At 44.7% G+C, this 24,864-nt stretch overlaps 1 protein-coding gene across 9 annotated transcripts in view; it reads left to right on the top strand.

Moving 5' to 3' along the window:
• The first annotated feature begins 13,337 nt into the window (after positions 1–13,337).
• Positions 13,338–24,864, top strand: part of GRIP1 (glutamate receptor interacting protein 1) — a 598,160-nt gene continuing 586,633 nt past the window's right edge. For 7 of the 9 annotated variants that reach the window (XM_070622003.1, XM_070622002.1, XM_070621992.1 and 4 more), the window contains exon 1: positions 13,339–13,528. In XM_070622003.1, coding sequence (XP_070478104.1) covers positions 13,471–13,528 — 58 coding nt within the window. In that variant the 5' untranslated portion in view covers positions 13,339–13,470. Of the gene's footprint in view, positions 13,529–24,864 lie in introns of all 9 variants that reach the window. The other 2 variants (XM_070621989.1, XM_070621980.1) reach the window with 1 other exon arrangement.

Genomic DNA, 24,864 nt, shown 5'->3' with positions numbered 1-24,864 from the left:
AAGGAAAAAATAAAATCTTTAAAAAAAAAAAAAAAAAAAAAAAAATTAATAATAGCTAACTTATGGGGTACTTATGTTTCGTGAAGTAAGTACTATTACTATCTCCATTTTACAGACGGGATAACTGAGACTCAACAAGGTTACTCAAGTTTACATGGACAGTAAGTGACGGAACTGGGACTCCAACGCAGTTCTGTTGGATTCTATGCTGTAAACCACTAGGTTATTCTTTGTCCTGTGTTTACACATTTCATGTGAGCCTTCTGTACTTAAGTTTCTATTTTTCAACTTTAAGTTTTTCCAATTAAAAAGAAAAAGGATGAGCTGTTATGGGAAAGGAAGTCGAATAGGGAAGGAGTGAGGTGGCTGTCAGTGTCCTTGATCCCTTAAATTTACCTGCTTAGCCACGAGGGTTGAGCATCTTTGTTACTGTCTGCACTTTCAAGGAGCCGATGAATATACAGGCTACTCTGATGTCAGAGCGTACCAGGAAAGGTCAGGTGGCTGATTTTCAGCAAGATCTGGATCCCAGGAAACAGCAATGATTTTTATCAGATTAGAAGTCAGGCAGTCTGCTGGTACCACTATCAGAATCAAATGCAACTCCTAAGTTGGAAATAGAGCTGAAAAAAAAAAAAACCCCATGGAAATGTTGTAATGTTGTAGCTGATAATATTTTGTCTTTTCATGTAGACTTTGGGTGTTCTATTTAGAGAACTGGTTGGAAATAGTAGCTCAGACAAACTGTGAGAGATGGAGTTAGTCTCCAGAGTCCCCTGCAGCATTAGCCCTGGCCCCTGGTTGGGCGCGTCTTCCTGCTGTCTGTCCAGGGCCTTCCATCCCCTCATTGCAAGTCTCTTCTGAAGAACAGTGCCACATCTGTTTCCGCCGTTTCCCCACTCTCTCGGCACTTTTTACCCTCCGAGCTGGTTGCTAGTTGGCTAAAATGCAATAAATTAGTCTGCTTATGTCACGGCTGAGGCTAATGAGTTAATGTGTTACATATCCCAGGGCTGTTTTAATGCGGACTTCACAGGCACCATGGCTTGACCCAACAATTCTCTTTCTAGGAGTGGGAAGTGTAAATTCAGTAATAGAAGGAAGCATAACACCACAGTGGTCTCACAGCCTGCAGGATTAAATTTAGAGGCAGGAAAAAACGTTACTGCACAGAGAAGAGCACTGTTGGCGCATATGTCAAACGATCGGGATCATTGAACAGATCAGGTGGAAAAAGAGTAATGACACTTAAATCTCCAAAGTCCAAAGCTGGACTTTGGTTAGCAGTTTCCCCACTTTAAGGTGTAGTGTAATCAAGAACAAGAAATTCTTACTCTTGGCTTAGTCGTTATAGCTTAATAAATTATATTCTTATGAGTAACCATTGGAGCAGCAAAAATTTCTAGTCTTCCATTCCAACTGAAAGCCTGCCTCTGAACGAGCTGTTAGAACACGTTCAGAGAGGCCTATCATGGGAGCATGTAACAGGATAAATGGACGGTGGGAGAGGAAGGCAGGATTAGTCACTTGCAAGCTGGCAGTGCGAAGACCAGGGAAAGGGCGGCACACCAGACTGGCAGCCCTGGGGTGAACTGGCTCCCGGCCTCTGTTTGCGTGGGCACTTACTTCCGAATGAACTAACGTTTTACACAGACTTTTTAAATAAAATTGCCAAAGAAAGAAGCTTAGAATACAATTCAAAAAAGGAGACTTAAGGAGTTTCTCTATTCATGGTATTTTCCTTAGGGATTATTAATCTCCCCCTAGAGAAAACAATGGTTACGTTGGAGAAAGCCTGAAACTATAGACAAGTGAGTCCTGAGCATGCCAAGTATCGAACGCTAACCGAATGAGCACAGTCTTGTTCATTACGTAACTGCGCGATTACCACAAAATACCAGGTCTAGGGTAAATACTTACTGGATAATCATCCTGGTTTTCAAGCATCCAATGATAACCAAGATAAGCACTCTGCTACCTATAAGGCTACTTCATTTACTCAGTGCTTCTGAGACAAGTCTTACGCCAGCAGATGTTTTATCACTAACGCCCTCTTCCTGGTCTCCCGCCATATCCAGTGCCTCCTCTGGCTACTGTGGATATGACTGGGTAGGAAGATGGTGAAGTGGAAGTGATTTTAGCAACCCAAGGAAGGGAAGGGTCAGTCTGAGGCTGAAGGTGTTGGTAAGCAGCAATGAATACTCAAAAACAAAACATGATTTTCTCTCTAGAACAGAGGTGGTGGAGGTGAATAAATGCAGAAGTGGCTATTTTTTTAAATTCCCAACCCATTCAGTGTTTGCAAAAACTGAATAAGGCCACATCCCCCCAGGATTATTGGTGCGTATATCAGAGAGGACATATTCAGAAGACTAAATAAACGAAAGATACATTACATGATCTTTTCTCTTGCCAGTCCTTCTTTTTTTTCCTGCTCTTAGCCTTGCTTAGTCTGAGAGAACAGGCTTCAAAGTCTTGCTGGTGGCATCAACCAGCACCCAATTCATTGCCCATTACCTCCGCAAGGCGCGATGGTTTTCCCCAGAATGCATGCAAGCACAATATAGAACACTTGAAGTATTTTCCATTTCCCCTACCATCTGAGCCTAATGAGAAGTTTCTCATTAAAGTTTGTTACAAAATACACAGCCCTATATGAATATTTCTGGTGTTTTGTATTATGACCTTAACACTTTTTTGAAATTACCAGGAAAGAACAGATTCTAAAATGCAGTGGTTAATCTCTCAGACCTCATTCTGTCCTCACAATGCGCATCACAATGAAATGACTGACTAAGGACTTTGAATCCCAGCAAATACAGCCTCTCTATGTAAATATGCTTGTCGAATCAGGAGAAAGAAAGGAAAAGCTCCGTGGAGTTGTTTACGCTTTCTTGCATCTGAAGTGCCATTTTCTCTGTACATCAGATAACATATTGATTTTAGTGTACTTCAATTCTCAATTTTCCATAAACCATAAAAACCTTAATGACTTCTCCAAAGCTCAAGTGAGAAACAATCAATTAATTTTCCCAGTAGTTCAACTCTGTCAAAATTAAAGTGCTATTTTAACGAATTTTTCAGACATTTAGGATCTACACCGCAGCAGTTTAAGGCCAAAAAGCCTTTCTTCTACCATTGCAAGGAAAGTTTAAATACATACCAACTCAATGGAAAGTTCAAGCGTTTTAACCTTTGTGATAGACAGGAAGATTCTCTTAAGGCTGAGTCTATAGCAGCTCTGGACAGAACTGCTGCAGAATCATCCATGACATAACAGTCAAACGCATCTGCTCCTGCCCGTGTGACACCATTCCCCTGTGCGGTGACTTGAAGAATAATGAAGAGACGTCCTATTTTCCCGCATAGGTTTCATATCCTACCTAAAGTTCCCACTGCAATTATCACCTCTTTGAAATAAGGCATTTTTTTAAAGGGCCACAGTAAAAATTCCTGAAAGGGAAAGAGAAGAGGGAACTACCAGGCTTTCACTTGCACAATAGTGACCAACAGCACATTAGCATGGATTAGTTCATCAGATTAGTCAAGAGTCTCTTAGAAAGCGGCGTTTACAACTGGGACAGGTGCCGTTTGGGGATAGTGGAGAGGAGGCAGGAGGTTTGTATCTTGAAGTGACGACATGGAAGTCTCCAGGAAGAAAGAGAAGAAACTGCAGACACGGAGGAGAGGATGCTGAGAAAAGTCAGGATTTGAAAAGCCTGGGCGCAGCCTCCCAGTAACATTTCTTTCAGGCTGCTCTGAACATAACTAAGAAGAATAAAGCCCTGGAATAGCCGTTGGAATTATGAAATAAGTTAAAAGTAGAACTAAATTTCTGGCAGATAGGACCCCCTCGTCTGTTTCATTCCTAGACCCCGGACTGTCCTCGGCTGAAGTGAAAGTTCAGGGATGCTCCTTGCTTGATAAAATTCACTTTGTTTGGGGCAACAGAAAATTTACTGTGGTCCTGCGAAGATGCCATCAAGGCATTTCATTAGTTTTTTTTGTTCTGGGTTTGGTTTTTTTTTTTCTGTTTTGTTTTTTTTCACTTGGGTTGTAACGTAAAACTCATTTAGTAACGTAGTGAATTTAGGGAAGTGGTTTTGAAGCATCTTTAACTTGTCCATAATTTTCTTTTTTCACAAGACTGAGTCCTTTACCGTTCCTTCCCAAGGAGGGGGCGCTTCCTCTCACATACAACCATTAAACAGACTAATTTGCAATTTGGCCTGTTTCCTGTTCAGGGTGGCTGTAGATGGTCACATTTCTTGGTGCACATCTAGTCTATTGTTCCCTAAGATGTTGAAGTGATTCCTTTGTCTCCCTGGTAATGATCTCAGGCATTTCCATGGAACAGGTCTTTTCAGATTCCCACGGGACCGCCTGCGAAGTGTGGTGCCAGGGTGACTTCTGAGGCAAGCCCTGGGGCGTCCTACTTCCCCACTCCCAGAAAGCAGGTGGGTATTTATTCTTGGAAGCTGACCTGCCTCAGGGTTTCTAAGAGGAGCTAGCTATTGTCATTCTGAACTGAGCGCAGTCATTCCTTCTTCTGCCTTCATCCCCAGCCACATTGTTTCCTAAAGCTTAGGCTACTGTGTGGGTGGGCAAATGGAAGGGACTGATTATCATTCAGGGCATAAATAAAAATCAGGAGGCAACCCAGTCACCCAGCGCAAGAAGGAAAATCACGTCATAAATCTCCTAAGTTATTTTCCATTTACATAACCCGTAGCAAATATCACTTGTAGCGCTTAAATAATGTAAATATAAACTAGGAGCGACTCTATCCATGGATCTTAATGAAACATTGTCTATAATAAGTGTGGAATAAAAAGGCTCATTGAGCAGATTTTTAAAAGTCAAAGAGAATACAAACAAATGCTCACACATGCATAATACATACGTGTCAGGCACTTGGCGTTCATCACTGAGATGGAAGTTTCCAGGTTGTAAAAATAGATAAGCTTACTAATCCCTAAGGGACATGTTTTTAAAAAAACCCTTTTGGTACATGAGACAGAAACTGCTCTGAGGTTGGTCTTCCCGGGATTTCGGCAGATTGGCTGGTGTGGGCCCCCGGCGCGTGGGGAAATGAATGCTGCTCAGCGATAAGTTAGAAGGAGATGGATTCGTCTTCACAAAATGCTCTGTTCATACTCTTTGCCGGGACTTCTGGCAATTACGATAAAATCTATTTGTTTCATTCCAGATGTTCACTCACTGTTGCTTTGAAGTAGGCGAGTGAGCATTATTGTGCATTTCTTACACATGGGACTAGGAAAATTCTAGAAAACTCAAATCATTTGTAAATGGCTAGGCTGACAGAAGCAAGAATGAAACTCAGACTTCTCAAATTCAATTTCCTAGCCTATTTACTTTAGAATTGCTGCTAGATATTCCAACTTCAGAGTAGTTGGGAAAAAACCTCAAGTGTTCAACCATTCGTTTTCACCGTTGTTTTAAAAAACACTATTTACTAAGATTTTCCTATTAAAAATGTAATACTGCTTTTTAGAAAAATTGAAAAATATACGAAAAGAGGAGAATAAAATTCACAGCTAATGTTATACCCAGAGAGAACATATTTTGATGTATCTCTTCCCTTTAAAAAAAATAATTAGATTCATACTTTATACGTACTGCTTTTCATTAACCGAGCAGGCCATCTATATTAAGACCTATCATTATTTTATGTACTATTAAGAAACAAGGAAGGAAACTGCCAGTACTGTGAAACAATTCTTAATCACTAAGCATTATTACTTTATACTTGTTGAAAGAAATCCTTTAGACATAGTTTTATCAAATATGTTGAGCTTACACAAAGGAGAAGTAAGTGAAATTTATTGGTTAGGTATTTCTAGAATTTTTTCGTATTCAAACTTCAACTCGTATATAAGATTCACTCTGTGATTCAGACTTTTTGATGTTTGTATTTTTCTGCAAAATTATCTTCTGTCTCCCCTCCGGTGCTGGTGATAGAGCATTTCTTGAAAGTACTTTGCTCTTGTCTCCAGAACTTGCCTTCAAGCTGATATCCCCCATGTGCGAGTTTTAATACACATGCACAGGCAATGAAACTACAAGAAATATTATGATCTTAGATATGTAAAAATATGAAAAACTATGCATCTCAGAATCTATGAAATATAGCATGTGTAACCCTCTTTTCTGCTGAACTTTATATCACGAGAATTTACTGCTATCTTTTAAATCCATGATATTTAAAGGCTGTACAACAGTCAATATAATTTATGTAAACAATCCCCTATTATTGGACATTTAGGACTTTTCCAATTTTTGCCATCGTAAATAAAAATGGGATAAACATCCTTGAGCATAAACCTTTGTTCACAGCTTTGATAATTTCCTTAAGAGACAGTTCCAAAAATAGCATAACTAGGTAAATGATATGCAGCTCTATTGCCATGTTGCTTTCCAAAGTGATTGTTATCAGTCTGTCCACTAACCCACAGAATATGTGGCCACAGCATTTTCTGACCAGTGGTTTTCACTATCGACCAACAGTATGTACAAGTCAAACCTTGCCTCTTGACCAACCTACCCTTTCCTTTTCTTTCTTCCTTTATTTTTATTTATCACCTGCCAACATGAAAAATAATTCCTTTCCCTTTTTGGTATTTACTCCTTTACCGATCCTATGAATTTCAAACAGGAAAGTTCTTAGTCACCACTTAGCCAATCTATGCAAGATGTAGCTAGCTGCTTAATTTTCCCTCTGAAGTCAGTTTCCTTAATCACTTCATTGCTCTAATTTTTTAGATACTCAAGGGGCTAAACCTGAATTCATTACTAGAAGCTTTTTGTCATGAAGGTAGGAACCCTCTATTTAATTTTCGTGATGAAATGCTTATTTATGTCTAGTCCTCCCTTCAATTAGACATTTTTACTCTTGCTCATAATAATAATAATAATAATAATAAGACATTGCTCTCCATTCTGACCTAAAAGGTTTCTTTTAGAAATATTGTCAAGCCTGGTTGAAAGAAACAAAATTTCCAGCACGAGCCCATTTATGGGCCAGGTCGTCCTGATCATTGAAGATTTGTTTAGTAAGTGAAAACTATTCTTAGTATGCATCCTTTTGGCATCCATTGGGCACACATTATAAGGTGCAATGCTGGTGCCTGTGGCCAGGAAGCCTAAGGCACATTCGTGGCCTATGATAACAACAGCAACAACAACAACAATAATAATAGTATGTTAAATTTACTGGATTCTCACTGTGTGCCAGGCACAGGTCTAAATGCTCGACATGCACTAACACATTTAATCCACCCAACAATGGTATGAGATTGGTCTTACTATTATCTCCATTTTACAGATAGGGAAACAAAGGCAGGGAGAAGCAAGTCATTGCCTGGGATGACACCAATGGATTTGAACCTAGAATATTTCACCCCAGAATCAGCTTGCTTAATATGTGCTTCCCTAGAACAACTTAGAGTATTGTGGGATGGATCAGACTCAACACATAAGCTGTGACAAGATACTGTAAACAAGAAGATGGGGAGAACGTATGCGGGAGAAAGCAAGATCTCACGAGGAGCTAGAATAGGAATGTTGAAAGACAAAAGCAATATTGTCTGGGTGAGAAATGCAAGTGGATAGTTCAATACGGGCTGGGAAGATAATACACCCTAGAGCCCAGTGGCCCCTGGGTTCAAATTCTGACTCCAGCACATACTAGTTGTAAGGCAACTTCTCTTAGCCTCAGGCCCTCAACCTATTTTAGTTCTAATAATGAGCAAGGACATAAAAGTGTAGAAGCATTTGATATGTTTAGGGAATGGAAATAACGCAAAGTAGAGGGGCTTAAGGTGGTATTGGGGCAGTTCAAGGCAAAAAGGCAGGAAGGAGGGAAGGAAGGAAGGGCATATGTGGGGAGCAGTTGTGGCTGAAGTCAATATGGAATAGGCATGTAGAATTGTTGGCAGACTAGGGAGAGTAGGAAGATAGCTAGTCATTTTAGCAAAAGGGACCCACCACCAACCTTGGTGGTTTGGAGGAAGGAGGGGCTGAAGAAGTGAAGCCAGAGGCGGCTATGGGGATTGTCCAGATGAGAGCTAATGATGTCACGAGTCAGGGCAGTGTTTATGGAAAGGAAGGAGAGAGATTCCAGAATTATTTCAAAGGTATATTTGAAAGAACTTGGTAAACAATTGTGGATTTGGGACTGAGTTAAAATGTTCCTCAGGTTGTTGCCCCGGGGGACTGAAGTGATGATAGTACCTTTTGCAGAGAGAACTTGGGTTAGTTTGGGAGTGAACCAGAGTCGAAAACTTGGGTGTCAGCAGTGTAGACGACTTTGTGAAAAGTTTGGATACAAAGGGAAAGAGAGTGGAGAGTGTGAGCGTCAGGAATCGTAAAGCTAATTTTGGAAGGTTTATCTCTTTTGGAGTAACGCTTTCTTTTCTTTAGCAAAACCAAAAGTGAATTCTATATTATGGAGTCTTCTCATTCTCAACAGGGATTTTCATTTCTTTTTGGATTAGCCATTCCTTTGAGAACTTGATGAAAACTGTAGACTTTCTTACATCTTCAAGTGTGTATGTGCATGTGCGTGGGAGGGAAAAATCATGGACATTCATACACAAATTTGCATACAATTTTAGGGAGTTCTTGTACTTTTTGAAGCCTGTCCCATGAATCCCAAGAGTCTGCTATGCATAACTTCTTTTTTAACCGATGCAGTAATATATTTTCCAATTATAATTGACCACATGTCATGTACTGTGCTAAGGGCCTTTTCTGTGTTAGCTCATTCAGTCCTCACCACAACATTGCCCTATAGGTATTACATTTCGAACAAGGAGGACAGAGGCAGACAGGTTAAATCAGTTGCCCAGGGTTACAGAGTTAGTACGTGGTAGAGGCAGGGTTTGAACATAAGTCTCTCGATTAGTCAGGTTTCTCCAGAGAAACAGAGCCAATTGTGTGTGTGTGTGTGACTGTGCATGTTTGTGTGTGTGTGTGTGTGTGTGTGTGTAAAGAGATTTATTCTCCGGAAGTGGCTCATGTGGACACGGAGGCTGATAAGTCTCCAGCTCTGCAGTCAGCAAGCTGGTGAGCCAGGAGAGCCGATGCTGTCATTCCAGTCTGGGTCTGCAGGCCTGAGAAGCAGGAAGAATCAGTGGGGTAGTTTCTTTCCAACGGCTGGCAGGCTGGAGACCCAGGAAGATGCGAAGTTTCAGATTTAGTCCAAAGGCAGGAAAAACCTGAAGTCCCACTTCGAAGGCAGTCAGGCAGGATGAATTCTCCCTTACTTGGGGGAGGGTCAGCCTTTTCCGTCTACTCAGGCCTTCAACTGATTGGATGAGGCCCATCCACATTAGGGAGGTCTATCTCCTTTACTCAGCTACTGATTCAAAAGTTCGTCTCATCCTAAACACCCTCACAGAAGCACCCAGAATAATATTTGACCAAATAGCTGGGAACCCCATTGCCCAGTCAAGTTAACACATAAAATTAACCACCATAGTCTGACTCCAATCGCTGTGCCCTGCACTGTCATTTTAAAATACACTCTCATATTTTCTTGGTTGAACTTTCATTTTGCTTTCACACATGCCTCACCTAAATTATTCATGTCAGAGCTGCGGCTTCTCCCGGGTTTCCTCTTTCCCCAGTTACGTTCTCCTAAAGGGAGATTTTAAAGTAAAAGCCACTTGGATTCATCCTGCTTTGCTTTCTGCTCTCTTTATTTTTTCCCTAAGAAGATAAACTATCCAAGGAAGCTGCTTCTTTCATTCTAAATGTTCAAAGAGGGTTTTGCAGCTAAAAGTGAGTTAACAACATCTAAAAGATTTCACGGGGACCCACTAGGAGTGCATATGAGGCGTTCGAGAGTTTTCAGAGTCGCTGCATGCAGCAGAGCAGAAGTGCTGGTTTTTGGTAGCAGTGTTGAAACTTACAGGTGGCTGCTTAGTATGCAGTGCATGTGTTCGTAAAAGTCAACGCAAGATTAAAAAAATATATTGTGGACGTTTTTAGGCCCTGGAGCAAATCCAAAATAACAGCTGGGATTTTAGATCTGCTGGGGGACTCCTCGAACTCATGAAATTCAGTCCCAAGAAGTCTTAACAGTCTGGTAGAGTGGAGGCCCTGTGAGCAGGAGAGCGGAGGCTCAGTTGTCAGAGTACAAAGCGGAGCTGCTCGTTCTCTGTCGCACACATTTTCAATTCTGGAATGGACTGAGTGCATCCACGTGAGCTTGAAAAGGTGATCAGACAGTAAAATTAGAGCTTTCAGTTTACAGATTTTTTTTCTTTTCAACCAGGTGAAGGAGGCACTAATACTACCAGAACCTGTCTCTTCTCCACTTTATTTTGAAAATTTTATATAGAAAAGGAGATCCAGCGAGGCCACATTTAGGAGTATGTCCTATGGCCTGTGCCATCAACTGTGCACGCTGGTTAAAGTAAAACAGTTCCAGTAATTTAAATAACTTTGAATTCTGTAAACCCAGATGTAAAGCCATCCAATCTGCACAAATAACTTGGAAGAATTTATGTTCAAAAAAGGACCACAAATTCTTAGCGTAAGTGAGCTGATGCTAGAAGCAGACACGGCACTTGTACTTTCAGTCATTGAAGGACATTGATTTTCAAATGTGGAAAAGGAGAAGAATAATATATCTTATATCCTACTGGCTGGTAGGTATCTTCTTCACAAAGGTCCTAACAGCGTTCCAATTTCCCTGGGATAGGTTTTTATATATAATGCTTTGAATACGAGATGACATCAGACAATGGAACTAAACGTATCGGACTAAGCTGTAAATGATTTAGTTCTTTTTTCCTGGTTTGATATTATCAAGCGACTTCAGTGTCATGAAAAGGATTCATTAAGGGCCTATTTTCCAGGGGTGATGTGCTAGGCGTAGCCCAAGTGAGATTAAATACCATCATCGTCAACCATCACTGACCAAGTACTTACTGTGCCTGGCTCTGGAGATGCCAAGGGATAAGCCAATATTTCCCCCTGACACAGCTTAGAGCCTAATTGATGGCTTAGATGTACATACAAGGATGATACAAGGCATCGGACATTGTTGAACAAGTGTTTAGACAATAAGTACTTTGAAGATACTTCAAAGGGAAAATATGAATCCATTGTTAAGTGTCTTTACCAGTCCCAGTTGTATAATCTGTAAAATAAAATATCTGACTCCTACACACAGGAGAAAGTATTAATTTGATCTTCTACCACCAAACTGTAATTTTCTTCTTGTATTTCTAGCTTTTAGCCCAGAGTCTAACACAGCGTAGGAATTTTGTCTACCTGAGTTAAAATACTAGTAACAGTTGTGAGCTGGAACTCCCCATCAACTGTAATCTGTCACTCTTCTTAGCAGGGCAAATGCACCAGTGATGGCAATGTAACCATCAGTGTGGCTCCGTCCATACCTTACTGTGTAGGTCTTTTGGAACTATGCTTGTTAGAATAACCACAGACATATAAAATGCTATACAAGACACTATGTTAGACGTCATTTCTATGTTGTCAAAACCTAGGTCTTTGCCTGTATACATACACCTGATGTCCTGGTTATTGCTGTGTTTGTCCTGTTCCCTTGGGGGAATCAATGACAAATGCCTTTCTGCACATAAGGTGGGTAAGACTAGATCTTGAAACAGGATTAGGACAAAAGTACCCAAGAAGTCTTATTTATTTCAGGATGGAGGATGGACCATTTAAGGGTGACAGGTGCGACATTCATATTGATTTTCTGGATTTTACTTCTCAAAGAGTCTGGAAAGGAGATCGGAGCAGCTCAGACCGGATTTCCACTGATAACCCCCTGGGATGGTGTGACTCTGCCCTTCTTTTAGCCTTCAATTCCTTCACGGCTGAAGCTTCTGGGCCTGGGCCTCTCCTTGCTTAGGAGAGAGAGCCACTTGCCTTTAGCAGCTGGACAGATCTGTAATCACAGACAGCCACCCAGCCAAGGGGCAGGGGCAGGAGCACACATCCTGGCCTCATTAAGACTGCTTATGCCGTGGCAGGGGAAAAAAAAGATGCTATCTTTCTGTCTTTTGCAGTTAGCACATTTCTCTGGCTGGATTATTTTGTTTCCAAGAGAAGAGAGAGAGAAGGCTGGCAGGAGCCAGTGTCCTCAGTTCGAGAGAGCAAACTGCAGTTCCTTCAGAGGCCAAAATAAACTGCAGGACCCAGAGTCCCCACAGCGCCGTGGTTGGTCCTCAACACCTACCAACCAGTAGCTATAGCCTAGACACCCGAAATTCTTCCGTCCACATCAGACGCTCAGGGAGTGCAGACCTGGGGTCTCCAGCCAGGCCCCCAGCTATGAGGCAGACGGATGTCAGGACCCCGCAGGACAGACAGGTGCCAAGGGTCAGCTGCAGACTGCCAGGAGCCCCTCTTGGCCTTCTCCCTTTGAAATCACAAGCCCCCGCCCCCAGGTCTGGGCAGAATCTTCCAGGCTCCACATAAGGCTCCCCCTATTCATTCTTCACCGGTATTCTATGAGCCTGTGACAAGGGGAAGAAACTAACCATAAAACCTGATCATAAAACCCTTCTTGTGCTTGAAGACAGCGATTAAACGCTCACTCAGCCAAGGTCTCCTCGCTTCATTTAAAACAAAAGAGGCTCTCCACTCTCGCCCTTCCCACCCCACCAGAAGATGGGTGCCCGGAGCCGGCGCCCGCCCTCCCGAAAGTTGCTCGTTCCCTTAGTTGAGGGCCAAGTTGGCGAACCCGTAGCCGCAAAGTCCCCACTCGGGGGAGGGGGCGACAGCAGGGCGGGGGAGGGCGAGGGGGAGGGACCAGAGGGAGGGACGCTGCCCCCCGCCTCCGCGGGGTCGTCGCCCGGCCGGCCGAGCGGCGGCGGGCGTTGGGAGGGCGGCGCGGCGGCGGCGGCGCGGGCGCGGGCGCGGGCGCGGGCCGGCTCGGTACCTGGGGCCGGGCGCGCCTGCCGCGGCGGCGGGGCGGAGGGAGGCTGTGCGCGCGCCCTCCGTGCCCGCTCGGCCTCGCGCGCGTCTCGGGGGAGGCTCCGCCGAGGGGCCGGGGAGCCCGCAGCTCAGTCCTGCCGCCGGCGGAGCTTTGTGCGGCGGCAGCGGCGGCGGCGCCGAGTCCCACCTGCTGGCGGCGGAGAGACGAGGGCGGGAGGCGGGGAAGGAGGAGGGGAAGAGCGGCGGCGCGAGCGCACGCCTCCCGCCGGCGCCCACCTCCGGGGGCTCCGCAGTCCCCGCGCCCGGCCTGCACGCGCCCCGGCCCGGCCCGGCCTGCCGTCCCCGCCGCCGCCCCGCCGCCCGGCCCGGCCCGGCCCGGCCGCCGCCCCCGGAGCCGCGGCGAGTGCAGGCGAGCGCGGGGCGCGCGGCGCCGCCTCCATGCGCCCGGGAGCCGCCTCGGCGCCCCAGCCCCGCTGAGCGGCCCCGAGCGGAGCGAGCGAGCGGGCGGGCCCGCGCGGCGCAGGAGCGGACACCATGCCCGGCTGGAAGAAGAACATCCCCATCTGCCTGCAGGCCGAGGAGCAGGAGCGAGGTGAGCAGGCGGCGGCCGGGGCGGCGCGGAGGGGCCGGGCGGGGCCCGGGCCGCCCTCCCCGCGCGCCCCCGACCCGTGCCCGGCTCGGCCCAGGGCGCCCGCCCTCCGGGGCCGCGGGCCGGCGAGGCGGCGTCGTGCGAACTCTGAGATTTCTTTTTTCGCGGGGGCCCGGGGTGCGGGGGAGGGTGCTGCCGCAGGAACTTTTCGCCTGGGGGGTGATTTTTCTGGAGAGGACGTCGGGGGAACTCTGGCTTCCCCGGGGCCCGCTCGTACGGTTAGCCCCGAGCGGCTGGCTGGGGGCTCGGGGTGACGATGGGGGGTCCTGCAGTGCTTTAAGTGACTTTTCAAACTTTCCTCCTCCTCCCGCGGCCGCCTTCGCGGTGTCCCCGCCTCTGGCCGGGCTTCGTGTGCCGCCAAGCCCAAAGTTGCTGGGATTCCGGGAGGAGGAGGAGGAGGAAGAGCGTGGGCGCGGGCGGTGGGCGCTGCCGCAGGTCTCCGCAGGCCGAGGGGCTAGGGGCGCAGGCTGTCCCCAGGCCGAGGGGCCGGGGCTGGCCGGGATGATGCCTCGGAGATGAGTTATGCCCCAGCGCAGTCGCCGCTGTCAAGTTAATACCGCAGGACTGCGGGCTTTTCATAATTACTGTCTGTTTTCTTTGTAAAAGGCGGCTCTCCGTGCCAGGTTGCATGTAGCTCTTTTGTGCTTCAGCCTGACAAGTGCGCTGGTCACGTTGCTTTTAAGTGACTTGTAGAGAGGAGAGTTGAAGGCCTTTGGCACCTTAAAGGCTTGGTTCTGTTGGGGTCGTGTCTCGGTGTTTGGATTGTGCAGAGGTTGGCCAGGAGTTCAGCTTGGTCACCTGGATATGATGTACTCGGTGCACCAGAATTTCCTCTGCAGGCCCCACGGGGCTAGAGGGGTGTGCGCGTGGCTCTGCTGGCATCCAGAGGGACCCTGGCTGGCAAGGTCCACCCGGGGTTGATTCCTCTGCGCCTGCCACCCCGGCCTGGCCTGGCTTCGAGGAAAACGCTTTAGAATTGGGCGGGTTTCAGGATGCTCGGTCTGCAGGGGCTGTGGCAGCAGTCGGTGCCGAGGTTAAATGGTGCTGCGTGGGTGGGTGGATGAGCCGAGCAGCAGGGGCACAGTCTGGTGCGTGGAGAAGGCAGAGTTGTCAGCGGAGCTTAATCCAGCAGCTTGATGAGTTGATATGGAGAGTGGCTTGGTTATTGGGCACGCCAAAAGTTTCAAGCTTTTGAAATAATGCTTGCTACTGAAGAACCAACGTACAATTTCCAGTTTTTCTCTAGGTGGCACAACCTGTCTGGTTTATATCCTGTTTAAAGACTCAGGGAATTCATCCCTTTTAAACCACTTCCTTATTAGATGTGTGCATTTCCAGCACACTTTCTGGCAGGTGACCCACTCCAGAGGCACCCCTGCTTTAGAAACACTTCTGCTTTTCTCTTTCCCAAATCATATCTTAAAAGTTGCAAATCATGGTGCTGATAATTTGTAACCAGGGTAAAGCACTAAATGAAAGCTTTCTGTCCACCATGGAAGTCTGCCCTGGCAACTGAGCATCACAGCGCACCGGTGGTAAATGTATCTGTTTGCTTAAAAAACGCAGTACTGCCAATAAGTTTTATCGGAATGCTCAAATGGGTAGATTTTTGGATTTGGACAAAATGTACCTGTATGTCTTTTAGAAATATATGGTAACTTTCAAAGATGATCGCCTCATCTGCTTGTTGGAGATAAGACTGAATTTCCTCCAGAACGTAAAGATCTGAGTCAGAAATTGCGTCTTCTGCCTTATCTTCTCCAATAGGAGAAAACGGGCAATGGTTGTTACTTGGGGTCTTTTTTCACTTTAAAAGCTTCTTACTTTGTGCTTGTATTCTGCGATGCTTTTCTAATTAGGACTGTTTTTGATTGTGGTGTTTCTTTTTGAGTGCATAAATATGTGTTTTGTTTCTTTTAAAATCTCCTGCCTGGTGTTTGTGTTTCAATTGTGTCTGTGTGTGTACACACATATGCATATATACATATATTTAGATTAGCCGAGCTGTCTGCATGATTTTTAATGCATATGTTAGAGGACACTGCTTGAGACAGGCTTATCCTTCTGGAAGAATTTTATTGTGATGAGCAATGTTTTCTCTTTGCATTTGAAATCAGTTTGTATATAGCTTTTTTCCCTGGGAATGTACAATTTTAAATGATTCAAATAGTGTTAAATTAGGTTCTTGTTAAATATGAACAAAGATTAAACTATCAGCTTGGTCAGGAAAATAATGAACATCAGGGAAAAATACATCTTTAATTTTGTCTCGGCATAACGTTGACCAAAAAGCCAATTTCTAATATCTTACCATTAAATTCCAAGGTTAGATGTGCTTGTAGAACCGTTGCTCTTTCTACACCCCCCATCCCCAATTTACATTTAAACATTCTAAAGCCCATTATGGGGACTACTCTAGCATAACATTTTTTTCATGTAGATTTTATTTAGCTGAAGCTCTTTCTGAAACTTAATTCAAATTAATACAGGCTGCTAGCTGCTTTAAGGACCACGTATTTGAACAAGTATTTCTTAGCATTATTCTTTTTTAAAAAATGCTAATCTCAACTCAGAGATTGAGGGAACCTGCCTTCTTCGTATTGTCCCATCCAGACAGAGGTTTGGCCAGTCTCTGTAACTTCATGCCACACCTACACACTATTCAGAGCTCGGGCTCATCTGGAAGGCCTCTGTCGAGATGCTGTCGCGTGAATGGTTGCTACTGCATGCAGTGCTGGGCACAGAAACTCTTAACGTGTGGGTTGTTGCAGCAAATGCGGTCACTTCCAAAATGCCGTGTGGAGATTCGCCCATGTACCGTGACTTACTATTAAAATTCAGAGCCCATTTCTCTGTCCTCCCCCCAGTTTTCTGCCTGAGCTGATAAACCCAATCCACTTAGAAACCACCTAATACACTTTTGGGTAAATCTTTTAGGGGAAGATAAATGATTCTGAAGACTGTTCTATTTAACACCTCTTCTAATCAAATTAAATTAAGTAATTTCTTAGTTGTTTTAATCTGCTTATTAGCTGATCATGTGTAATAGGAATGTAATTGTTAAGGAAGATCTCAGTGTAAAGGGGTAGATGCCTCAGTAATTAACCATGCCTTTCTTTGCCTCCTAGCTTCCTTCCAGATTTGTGTGGCTTTGGTTGGTAAATGTTTGTGTGTGTGTGTAGTCACAAGAAGTGTATGCCTTGTGTATACCTCCTCTCCCTCTTGCCTTTCTGTTCTTCTCCTAAGTTTTGGAGGACTACAAGTGAACTTGAGAACTTCCCCTTGGACTCCTGCGGGAATTATTGTGTCTGGGGTTTTGCTAATGTTTTGTCGAATGAGAGTGTTTGGCTCTTTTTAGATATAAAGAATTAGCTCTTATAAAATACCCATGAGAAAGCACAGGGGGCTTACGGAGTGCGCCTTTCTTGCATCATTGGTCTGTTTCATTTTGCATGCCACAAGGAGATCTGGTGACCATGCCCCACACAACCTGCTTCACAAAAAAGTCCAATTGGAAATTGGGTTTTGACCAGGGAGGACTGTGTGGAGAGAGAAGAAATCAAGAGGCAGGGAGCAGCCGCTGTGGGGCGGGCCCTGGGTTCGATGTTCACATGCATTGTTTGGAACAGATCTTACCACATGCCTGTAAGGTAGGTTCTATTATTATTTCCCCTGACAGATGAAGAAACTGATGCTCACAGAGTGAATGAATTTACCTAAAGTTAAAAAGCCAAGACTTAGGGCATCAGTTTCTAAAAGATAATTCAAAAAAGAAGTTACATTTCCTGAGATGAAGCTTTTAGTATAATATTAACATTGTAACATCTTATGGAATTTTTTTGGACAGAATTTTAATAAACTACCACTAAATCTTTCATTAAGAATTCAACAGAAGAGTTTTTTTTGTTATACATACTGGGAAAAAGCTTCCAAAGTGTATTTTGGGCTTTTGACAAACTGACTTGGCTGGATAGGTTTATTAACTATAACAGTAAGGATTGAGATGTCAACATATTTTTAAGTAGAATTATTTGACTAAGCTTAAAGAAACTCATTTAAGTGAATGGCTTTTCCACCAAAGACTTGATGTGCTTGCGTAGTTTTCCTTCTTTTCAGACAGTATTTGCCATGAAGGCAGGAATTAACAAAAATTAGGTATTCTTCCTGGCTGCAACGAACTGGAAATTACTATATTGTTAATAGTCATTGTGCACTTGCTCTTTTGCCGATGTTTTCCTTAATTAAAGCCATCCGTCTGAAGTCAGCCTGGCCATCTTTCAGGAGGCCCGGTGGCCAGACAAAGGGACTTCACATAATACTTTCTCCTGCGGCAGGCTGAGCGGTTCCTTTCATGAAGAAAAAGAAGTATCCACTTAAATTGGTAAAGGATATTGAGAATTGAGTATCATGGGTTTTCAAACTGCTGTATTAAATGCTGTGTGGGTAGCTGATGGTTTAAGGCATTTAGGTTTGATCAGTTTATTTTCAGTTAAGTTATAAGAGTAGTTTAGCAGTACAAAATGCGAGTCATAGTGATACAAAGTAACATGTCTCCCAATGCTGTTCCAACACTAAAGCAAGACCTGGGTTTGCGTCTCTTGTTTTGTCTTCCATTAGAATTTATTTTTTCTTAAATTCAAGGGTGTCCTAAGTATAAATATAAAAAATCTGTTGATACAAATTTCCTTATTCAAGAAGCCTACTTCTTTATGTCAGTGGCCAAAAGGTGCTGTCAGTTTTATGGGAAAGTTAATGTTCTTTAAATATATCGACCGATTAAAATGCACCCAATTGAATTTCTTACTGCCTTTCCTTTCGACACTGATTAAACTTTAAGCACCAAATCAGGGGCTGAACGGAAGGTGAAGATGTGGCTTGCATCCAGGGTGGACTCCTTAGCCACGCCCCACAGAGTGGCTGACAGGTGTTTGAAGTCACACAGCAGTGGGTTTAAGCTCGCTTCAGCAGTTCCCAGCTCTGTTGGTCTTTCAACTTCTCAGGGCCTTCGGTTCTCTTCTGTAAGATGAGGACAAGTAACATTGACCTTGTGGGGGGATTAATGAAACTAACAACTGGGGGGGCAGTGTGCCACAGTACCTTGCATGTGGTTCAGGGCCCAGTAATGGCAGCTGTCATTATTTTTATGATACCTAATATAGATCTGTAAATTTAACACCTCAGGGTGTCCTGATGATGAAACAATAAAGTTTTATTCTTTGAAAACTTCATAAAGTAGTAAACCCCCCCCCCCCCCAAAACTCCAGTGTTTTGTGAAAAGCTACACTGAAACAGAGAACTTCATGAGGCCAAGGTCTTTGATATATTCTAGCTGACTCTCATGGAGATGAAGAAACTCCAGTGTAGAGGGAATGTTTCATCCATTTAGTGAGCATTTATTGAGCACCAACTGTCCTGATGGGGGCTGGTTCCTATTTTCTAGGAGATTAAGTATAGTTGTAAAGTCATGGATGTGACAGACAACTCAGTGCAGCCTCTCTCCTCCTGTCCGTGTTGGTGCTGAGGGAGCAGAGAAGAGGGGTTGACTGTGCTGAGGGCAGGTGGGGCCGAGGAGGTGACACAGAGGAAGTATTGAAAGACCTGGAGGCAGGGGAGGGGTTTAGGAGTTTGGGAGGGGATGTGAAGACAGATATTTCCTGCAGGGGGCATGGTGTGTTCCCAAACATTGTGAAATAAAATATTCCAGGAACCACTACTAATTTCTTAAGGGGCTGAAGTCTAGACTATGAACGTGCATGTGAACTGTCGAATGTGACTATGCGTTTCCCCATGAGGTGGGGAAGCCGGGTGGGAGAAGATGAGACTAGAGGTGGCCGGATTTGGAAGGACTTTATATTCCGGATTGGAAAGTGCAGATTGTATCCAGCAGGTGATGATGAGGAGTTAATTGAAGGACTTCCAACAGGGAAGTGAAGGCATCAGATCTGCATTTTAAAGACTTTTTTTTTCTTGCAGGGGAAGAGTCCCGTAAGCTAACATCTGTTGCCAGTCTTCCTCCTTCTTCTTGCACCCCCTCACCCCCCTGCCCCCAAAGCACCAGTACATAGTTGTGTATGGTTTAAATTCTTGTAGTTCTTCTGTGTGAGCCGCTGCTGCAGCATGGCTACTGACAGATGAGTGGTGTGGTTCCGTGCCCGGGAACCGAACCCAGGCCACCGAGCACACCAAACTTTAACCAGTAGGCCATCAGGGCTGGCTCAGATCTGCATTTTAAAAAGGTCACTTTGTAGCATGGAGGAAAGATTGGAAAAGGGAGGGACTGGAGGGGTGGGGATCAGCCCCGTTTCAGGCCATGCGAGATGCTCGGGAGAGGACGTGTGGGCAGGTGAATGCAAGCTGCGTGGGAGGTGCAGGGCTTCCCCAGCGCCTGCTGCCGAGCCTGGTAGGCCTGCCACCACGCGTAGCCTTCCTTACCCCTCCTCCCTCCATCTGTGTAGGGGAAGAGTGTAAACATAGTCAAGTAGAATAATATGAAAGTAGAGGACCAGGTTGGCCATGATGATAGCTTCATGTGCACTAGTTTTTTTCTTTTAATTATATAAAATCCACATACTGTCCAATTCTAAAGGAAAAACCATTATCCTGTGCATTTGTCTCCTAATAAAACTAACTTGGAATTTTAAGCATTTTTTTTAAACTGAAAGAGAGAAAAGTAGTAGTTATTGTTTTATAGAAATGTCTCCCCTAGTAATAGAATTGCGTGGGATTTTAAAAATTATTATTTTCTGAAAACAACTAAATGTTCTGTGAATAAAGTTTTCAGGTACTTCTGATACAGGACTCAAAACCAGAAAATGAGGTTAAAGTCTTCTCTTGGCTCTGTTCCTGATTGTCTGGCCAGGCACAGAGGGCCCCTCTGAACCTCTGTCTTCTCATCTGCAGAGTAAGGATGATTCTTGGCACACTGGCCTCCTCAGGTGATGTCATGGGGTGGAAGCTATTATTATTACACTGTTGTTACATTACAAAGGGGAGAAGTTGTTGAAGACTGAGACTCTTAAAGTACATTTGTCTATTAGTTGGCCATTTCTGGATGGAGGTGTAATTTTCATAACTTCTGTCTCATAAACTGGAAATTTTCATTAGAAAAATCTTATTTCTTAGTCTTCCGAAGTGAAGTTCAAATATGTTATGAGGTTTCCACCTCAGGCTCCCATTTATAAGAAAATAACTCAAGTGCTGCAACTAAGTTACAACGCACACGATGCGGCCCAGCTCCTGGAGGCGGCATCTCCTCCGGCTGCCCTCGGGGAAAGTCCAGCTCAGATGCTGAGTGGACTTTGCTGCTGGTCCCTGTTGTTCATGTTCTGTTTCTCTCCAGTTCAAGCTGCTGACCTCAACCCAACATCCAAGAGACCACTACTGCTCAGCTGAAATCATGTGTGGAGGCTTTTTAAGGGAGAAAAAACTCTTGCAGGTCTCCACTGCCGACTTCATTTTTATTACACCGCTTAAATAGGTAGTCACGTAAAACTCCTGATGCTTACAGCTCCCGGACAGCCACAAAGCCCAAACAGATTTTACAGAGGAAATACAAACAAAACTACCAAAAAGTCAGTAACTTTCAAATTACCATTTATTTCACGTGACTTGCTATTGTCTGCCTGAGGCTAAATTCCCTCTTGCGGCGTGAAGACGGTACTTGGTGCCACGGAAGTAATGTTGTCACTTTTTTTCTAGTGGAACTCCTTTGAGTCCTTGGTTTTATCAGGCTGTTGTCGTTTGGTCTTTCCTGGGCATGAACCATTATTTACATGTGAAGCCTTCTATTCTCATTGGTCTCTTTTGCACCATTGTGATCCTGAATACAAAAGCTGGTATTGGCACTGCATGTTGATCTACACTAGTACTTCTGACACTGTTTGTGGTGAAAGGCTGGGTTTTTTAACCCAGTCTGATATGTGGTCCTGTAGCACAGTCAGTGCCCCGTGTGCAACTCCCTGCCTGAGCATGACCACACCTGCACTTGTTTATTCCCAGTTCAGTGAGAGGAGCCTGTTAATCCCAGACTTGGGTGTCAGGGTGATGTCAGCTGGCAGGAGGCCTTTCTGAAGACCCCTCCTGTTCAGTACTTGTTTAACTATGAATAGGTAATAAACAGTTTCCTGCCTGGCCCCGTCCACAGACCGCACTTTGAATAGCACCGATTCACAGTATGTTTACATAGCTGGGGTCGGGGAGGAGGGCTCAGAGGATGGGGGTGTGTAAACGTGTACACACTACTTTTAAGACATACAAATGAAACATAACTTATTTTCTATATGTGCTTTCACCTTGCTTTCAAGATCCCATTCGCACTGAAGATGGAAAACATCTGATCTTGTCAATTAAGAGCATATCACTCTCCAATTTAAAAACTCTTGGGTCGTTTCTCTCATTTCTCAAGGGTTTCCGCTTTCCTCAGTCCCGAGATGGTGTTCGGGAGAGGGGAAAGCTTAGTATCCTAATGGCCCTGGTGAAGGGCGTTTTATTCCTTGTGTGACCTCACTGTGTCCCCTGCTCTGGACATGGCACGCTTGGTGACCGGGCAATGTGCCCTGGTACCCACTGAAATGAGACTGTTCCGGTTGGGTCTTTTGAATGTCATCCTGGCAGCTGGTTAGGCGTTCCTGGACCCCGCCATTGTGTCTGTTGTGAGGTCCTTGTAGCCTGTGACCTTCTTGTCAAAACCCCGGCCTTTCTAGTCACCAGTGCTATCAGCATTTCCATATCTCTCCTGGGAGCCAGGGCACGCTGAGCTGTTTTCTCTGAGTCATGATGGAATCTGTGGTATCTTAGGAGGTGCCCTCAGCACCGCCTGTCTAATGGCACCGTCTACAGATAGTGCCATTCCGTTGCTCTAGTGCCATGTTGAATGGTGCCTGTGTCAAATAGGGGAACTTCATGCTAGGCGGTGAGGGTCATTGGTCAGAGTGTTCACTAATGCCCTCAGCGCTGCTCAGGTTGGTTTTTCTCTCTGTTTGCACTTGTCAAAGAGGTTGGAGTCCTTGCAGGGTATCGGACACTTACATCAGTCATTTGCCCCCTCTTTGTTTCTCTTTCTCTGCTGTACCAGATATCTGGAGTGGCTTGAGTGATTTGACAACCTAGAGCTGGAGGGGACAGGTGTCAGAGGGTGCGTGACTGATGAGAGAGGAGGAAGAGTGCTGTTCCAACCCTGCGTGCACGCCTCTCCCTGCGATCCGACTGTCAGGGAGGAAAGAAAGAAGGAATGCCGGACATCCCAGAGAGGACATAGCTGAAGCTGGCAGCTAATTTCGACCAGTACCTTCTATGGCTCTTCCTTGTGCACGAGCCTTTCTCACATAATAATTTTCCTAGAAATCTGCCCTTTACGTTTCATCAGCAAATGTGTGAACATGAGAGCTGACATATTTCGCCTCATATTGGTAGTTTAATTGCAATGTATGTTTTCTGTTACATATTGATGTATTTGAAAGGTTTACTTTGTAGTTGAATAAAGATGTTCAGAAGAGATCCCTAGGTATGCGCAAGACTTCTTGTATGAATTGATGTTAGAATTAATAAATGTATATTTTTTACTGGTGAAATCTTCATTTCTTTTTTTCCCACAATTGTTGAATGTAGCAGACAATATGAAAATTTGATACAGAGTCTGACGTCATAAATTACTGGAGTTCATGTCTTTTTTAGGTATAGTCCATCATTTGAGAAAAAACTAATGAATGTAATTTTTACCTGCCAGTACATTAAAAAATAACAAAACAGTGGAAGATGACATAGGTAAACATTCAGATAATAATGTAGTAGATATGTATTTGTTTGTTTATTCTGATGTATACTCTGAATAGTTTTCCTCCTTGATATCTTCGGAAGTCAAGTGTTTATATCTCCTATTACTGACGTTTGTGAATTTCACTGAACAAGACCGTGTTGTGCGCTGATACCCTCATGAAATCAAGCTTAGACAGCTGTGAGGATTTCTGCATCTCCCTCTTCACTAGTGTCAGGATGGCTGACTAAAGGAGAGTGGCATTTGAAGTTAGATTTTTCAGATGGATTCAAGTGTTGCTTTTTACATGTTTAATTTTCTAGTATGTGCAGAGCATGTTTTCATTAAATGAAAACCTTGAAGAAGGCAATGTAAAGTTAGTTTCTTTGTTACTATTTCACTTTTCCCTCCGTATAATTTTAGTTAGGGGGGTGAAAACTTGCCAGGCTAGAATCAGACACCTGTCGTGCTGCATCTGCTGAGAGAGCATCTCGTCTGGCCTTGTTAGTCAACTTGGATGCTGCTGCTGTGTGTATGTATATATATGTGCCCTACCACCAAAGAGTAGCCCTGGGTTTTCACCAACAATCATGTAAAATTAGTGAGTGTGATGGTCTCGGCTCTGCGTTCAATGACCCACCCTCTCAGCCTCTACTCATCACAATGAAAAGGGAGGGAGGGCAGTGTATTAGTCTGCTTGTGGTTCCGTAACAAAATACCATAGACTGGGGGCTTAAATGACAGAAATTTATCTCCTCACGTTTCTGGAGGCTGGGAGTCCTTGCTCAAGGTGTTGGCACGGTCAGTTTCTGTGGGAGCGCTCTCCTCGGGTTGCCAGCAGCTGCCTTCTTGCTGCGTGTGCTCCGTTGGCCTTTCCTTGGAGTGAGCGTGAGATTGAGGGTGGAGAGAGCTCTCTGCTATCTCTTCTTATGAGGACACGAATCCTGTGGGATCAGGGCCTCACCCTTATGACCTCATTTCACCTTAATTACTTCCTTGGAGGCCCCATCTCCAAATACAGCCACACGTGGTGTAAGGCCTTCAATATATGAATTTGGGGGACACAGACATTCAGTCCATGATGGGCAGTAGCAGAAGTTTATGTGATGTTCCTATAAATTTCATCTTTCGCTGTCCAGAGGCTGCTCCTTTTGAACAGAAGATGATGTACTGGTTTTAAAATACAGCCTCTGCAACTGTTTTGATACTCTTCCCATTGAGTATCTCTGTCTCCTCCCTTTGAATCCTGGCAGGCTGGTGGATGCTTTAGCCAGTAGGGTGTGCTGGACGTGATGCTGTGACTTCAGAGGCTGGGATACGAAAGGTGGTGCAGCTTCCCCCTTGTGAGCTGGAGCCCGGGACCACCGTTGTGGCTGTACTGCTTCTGATGTCCTGAGGCCGCCCTGGCCTGAGGGGCCCAGTTCCCACGGAGAGGCCGCCAGGAGGGGCTCTGCTTGGCTATCCTGGCCCTCAGTCTTCCCAGCCCAGGCACTGCACGTGTGAGTAAATGAGCCTTTAGATGATTTCA

The sequence above is a fragment of the Equus przewalskii genome, chromosome 5, assembly GCF_037783145.1.
Source record: "Equus przewalskii isolate Varuska chromosome 5, EquPr2, whole genome shotgun sequence".
In the NCBI taxonomy this organism is placed as follows: Eukaryota; Metazoa; Chordata; class Mammalia; order Perissodactyla; family Equidae; genus Equus; species Equus przewalskii.
This window is presented reverse-complemented; position numbering and strand designations above follow the sequence as displayed.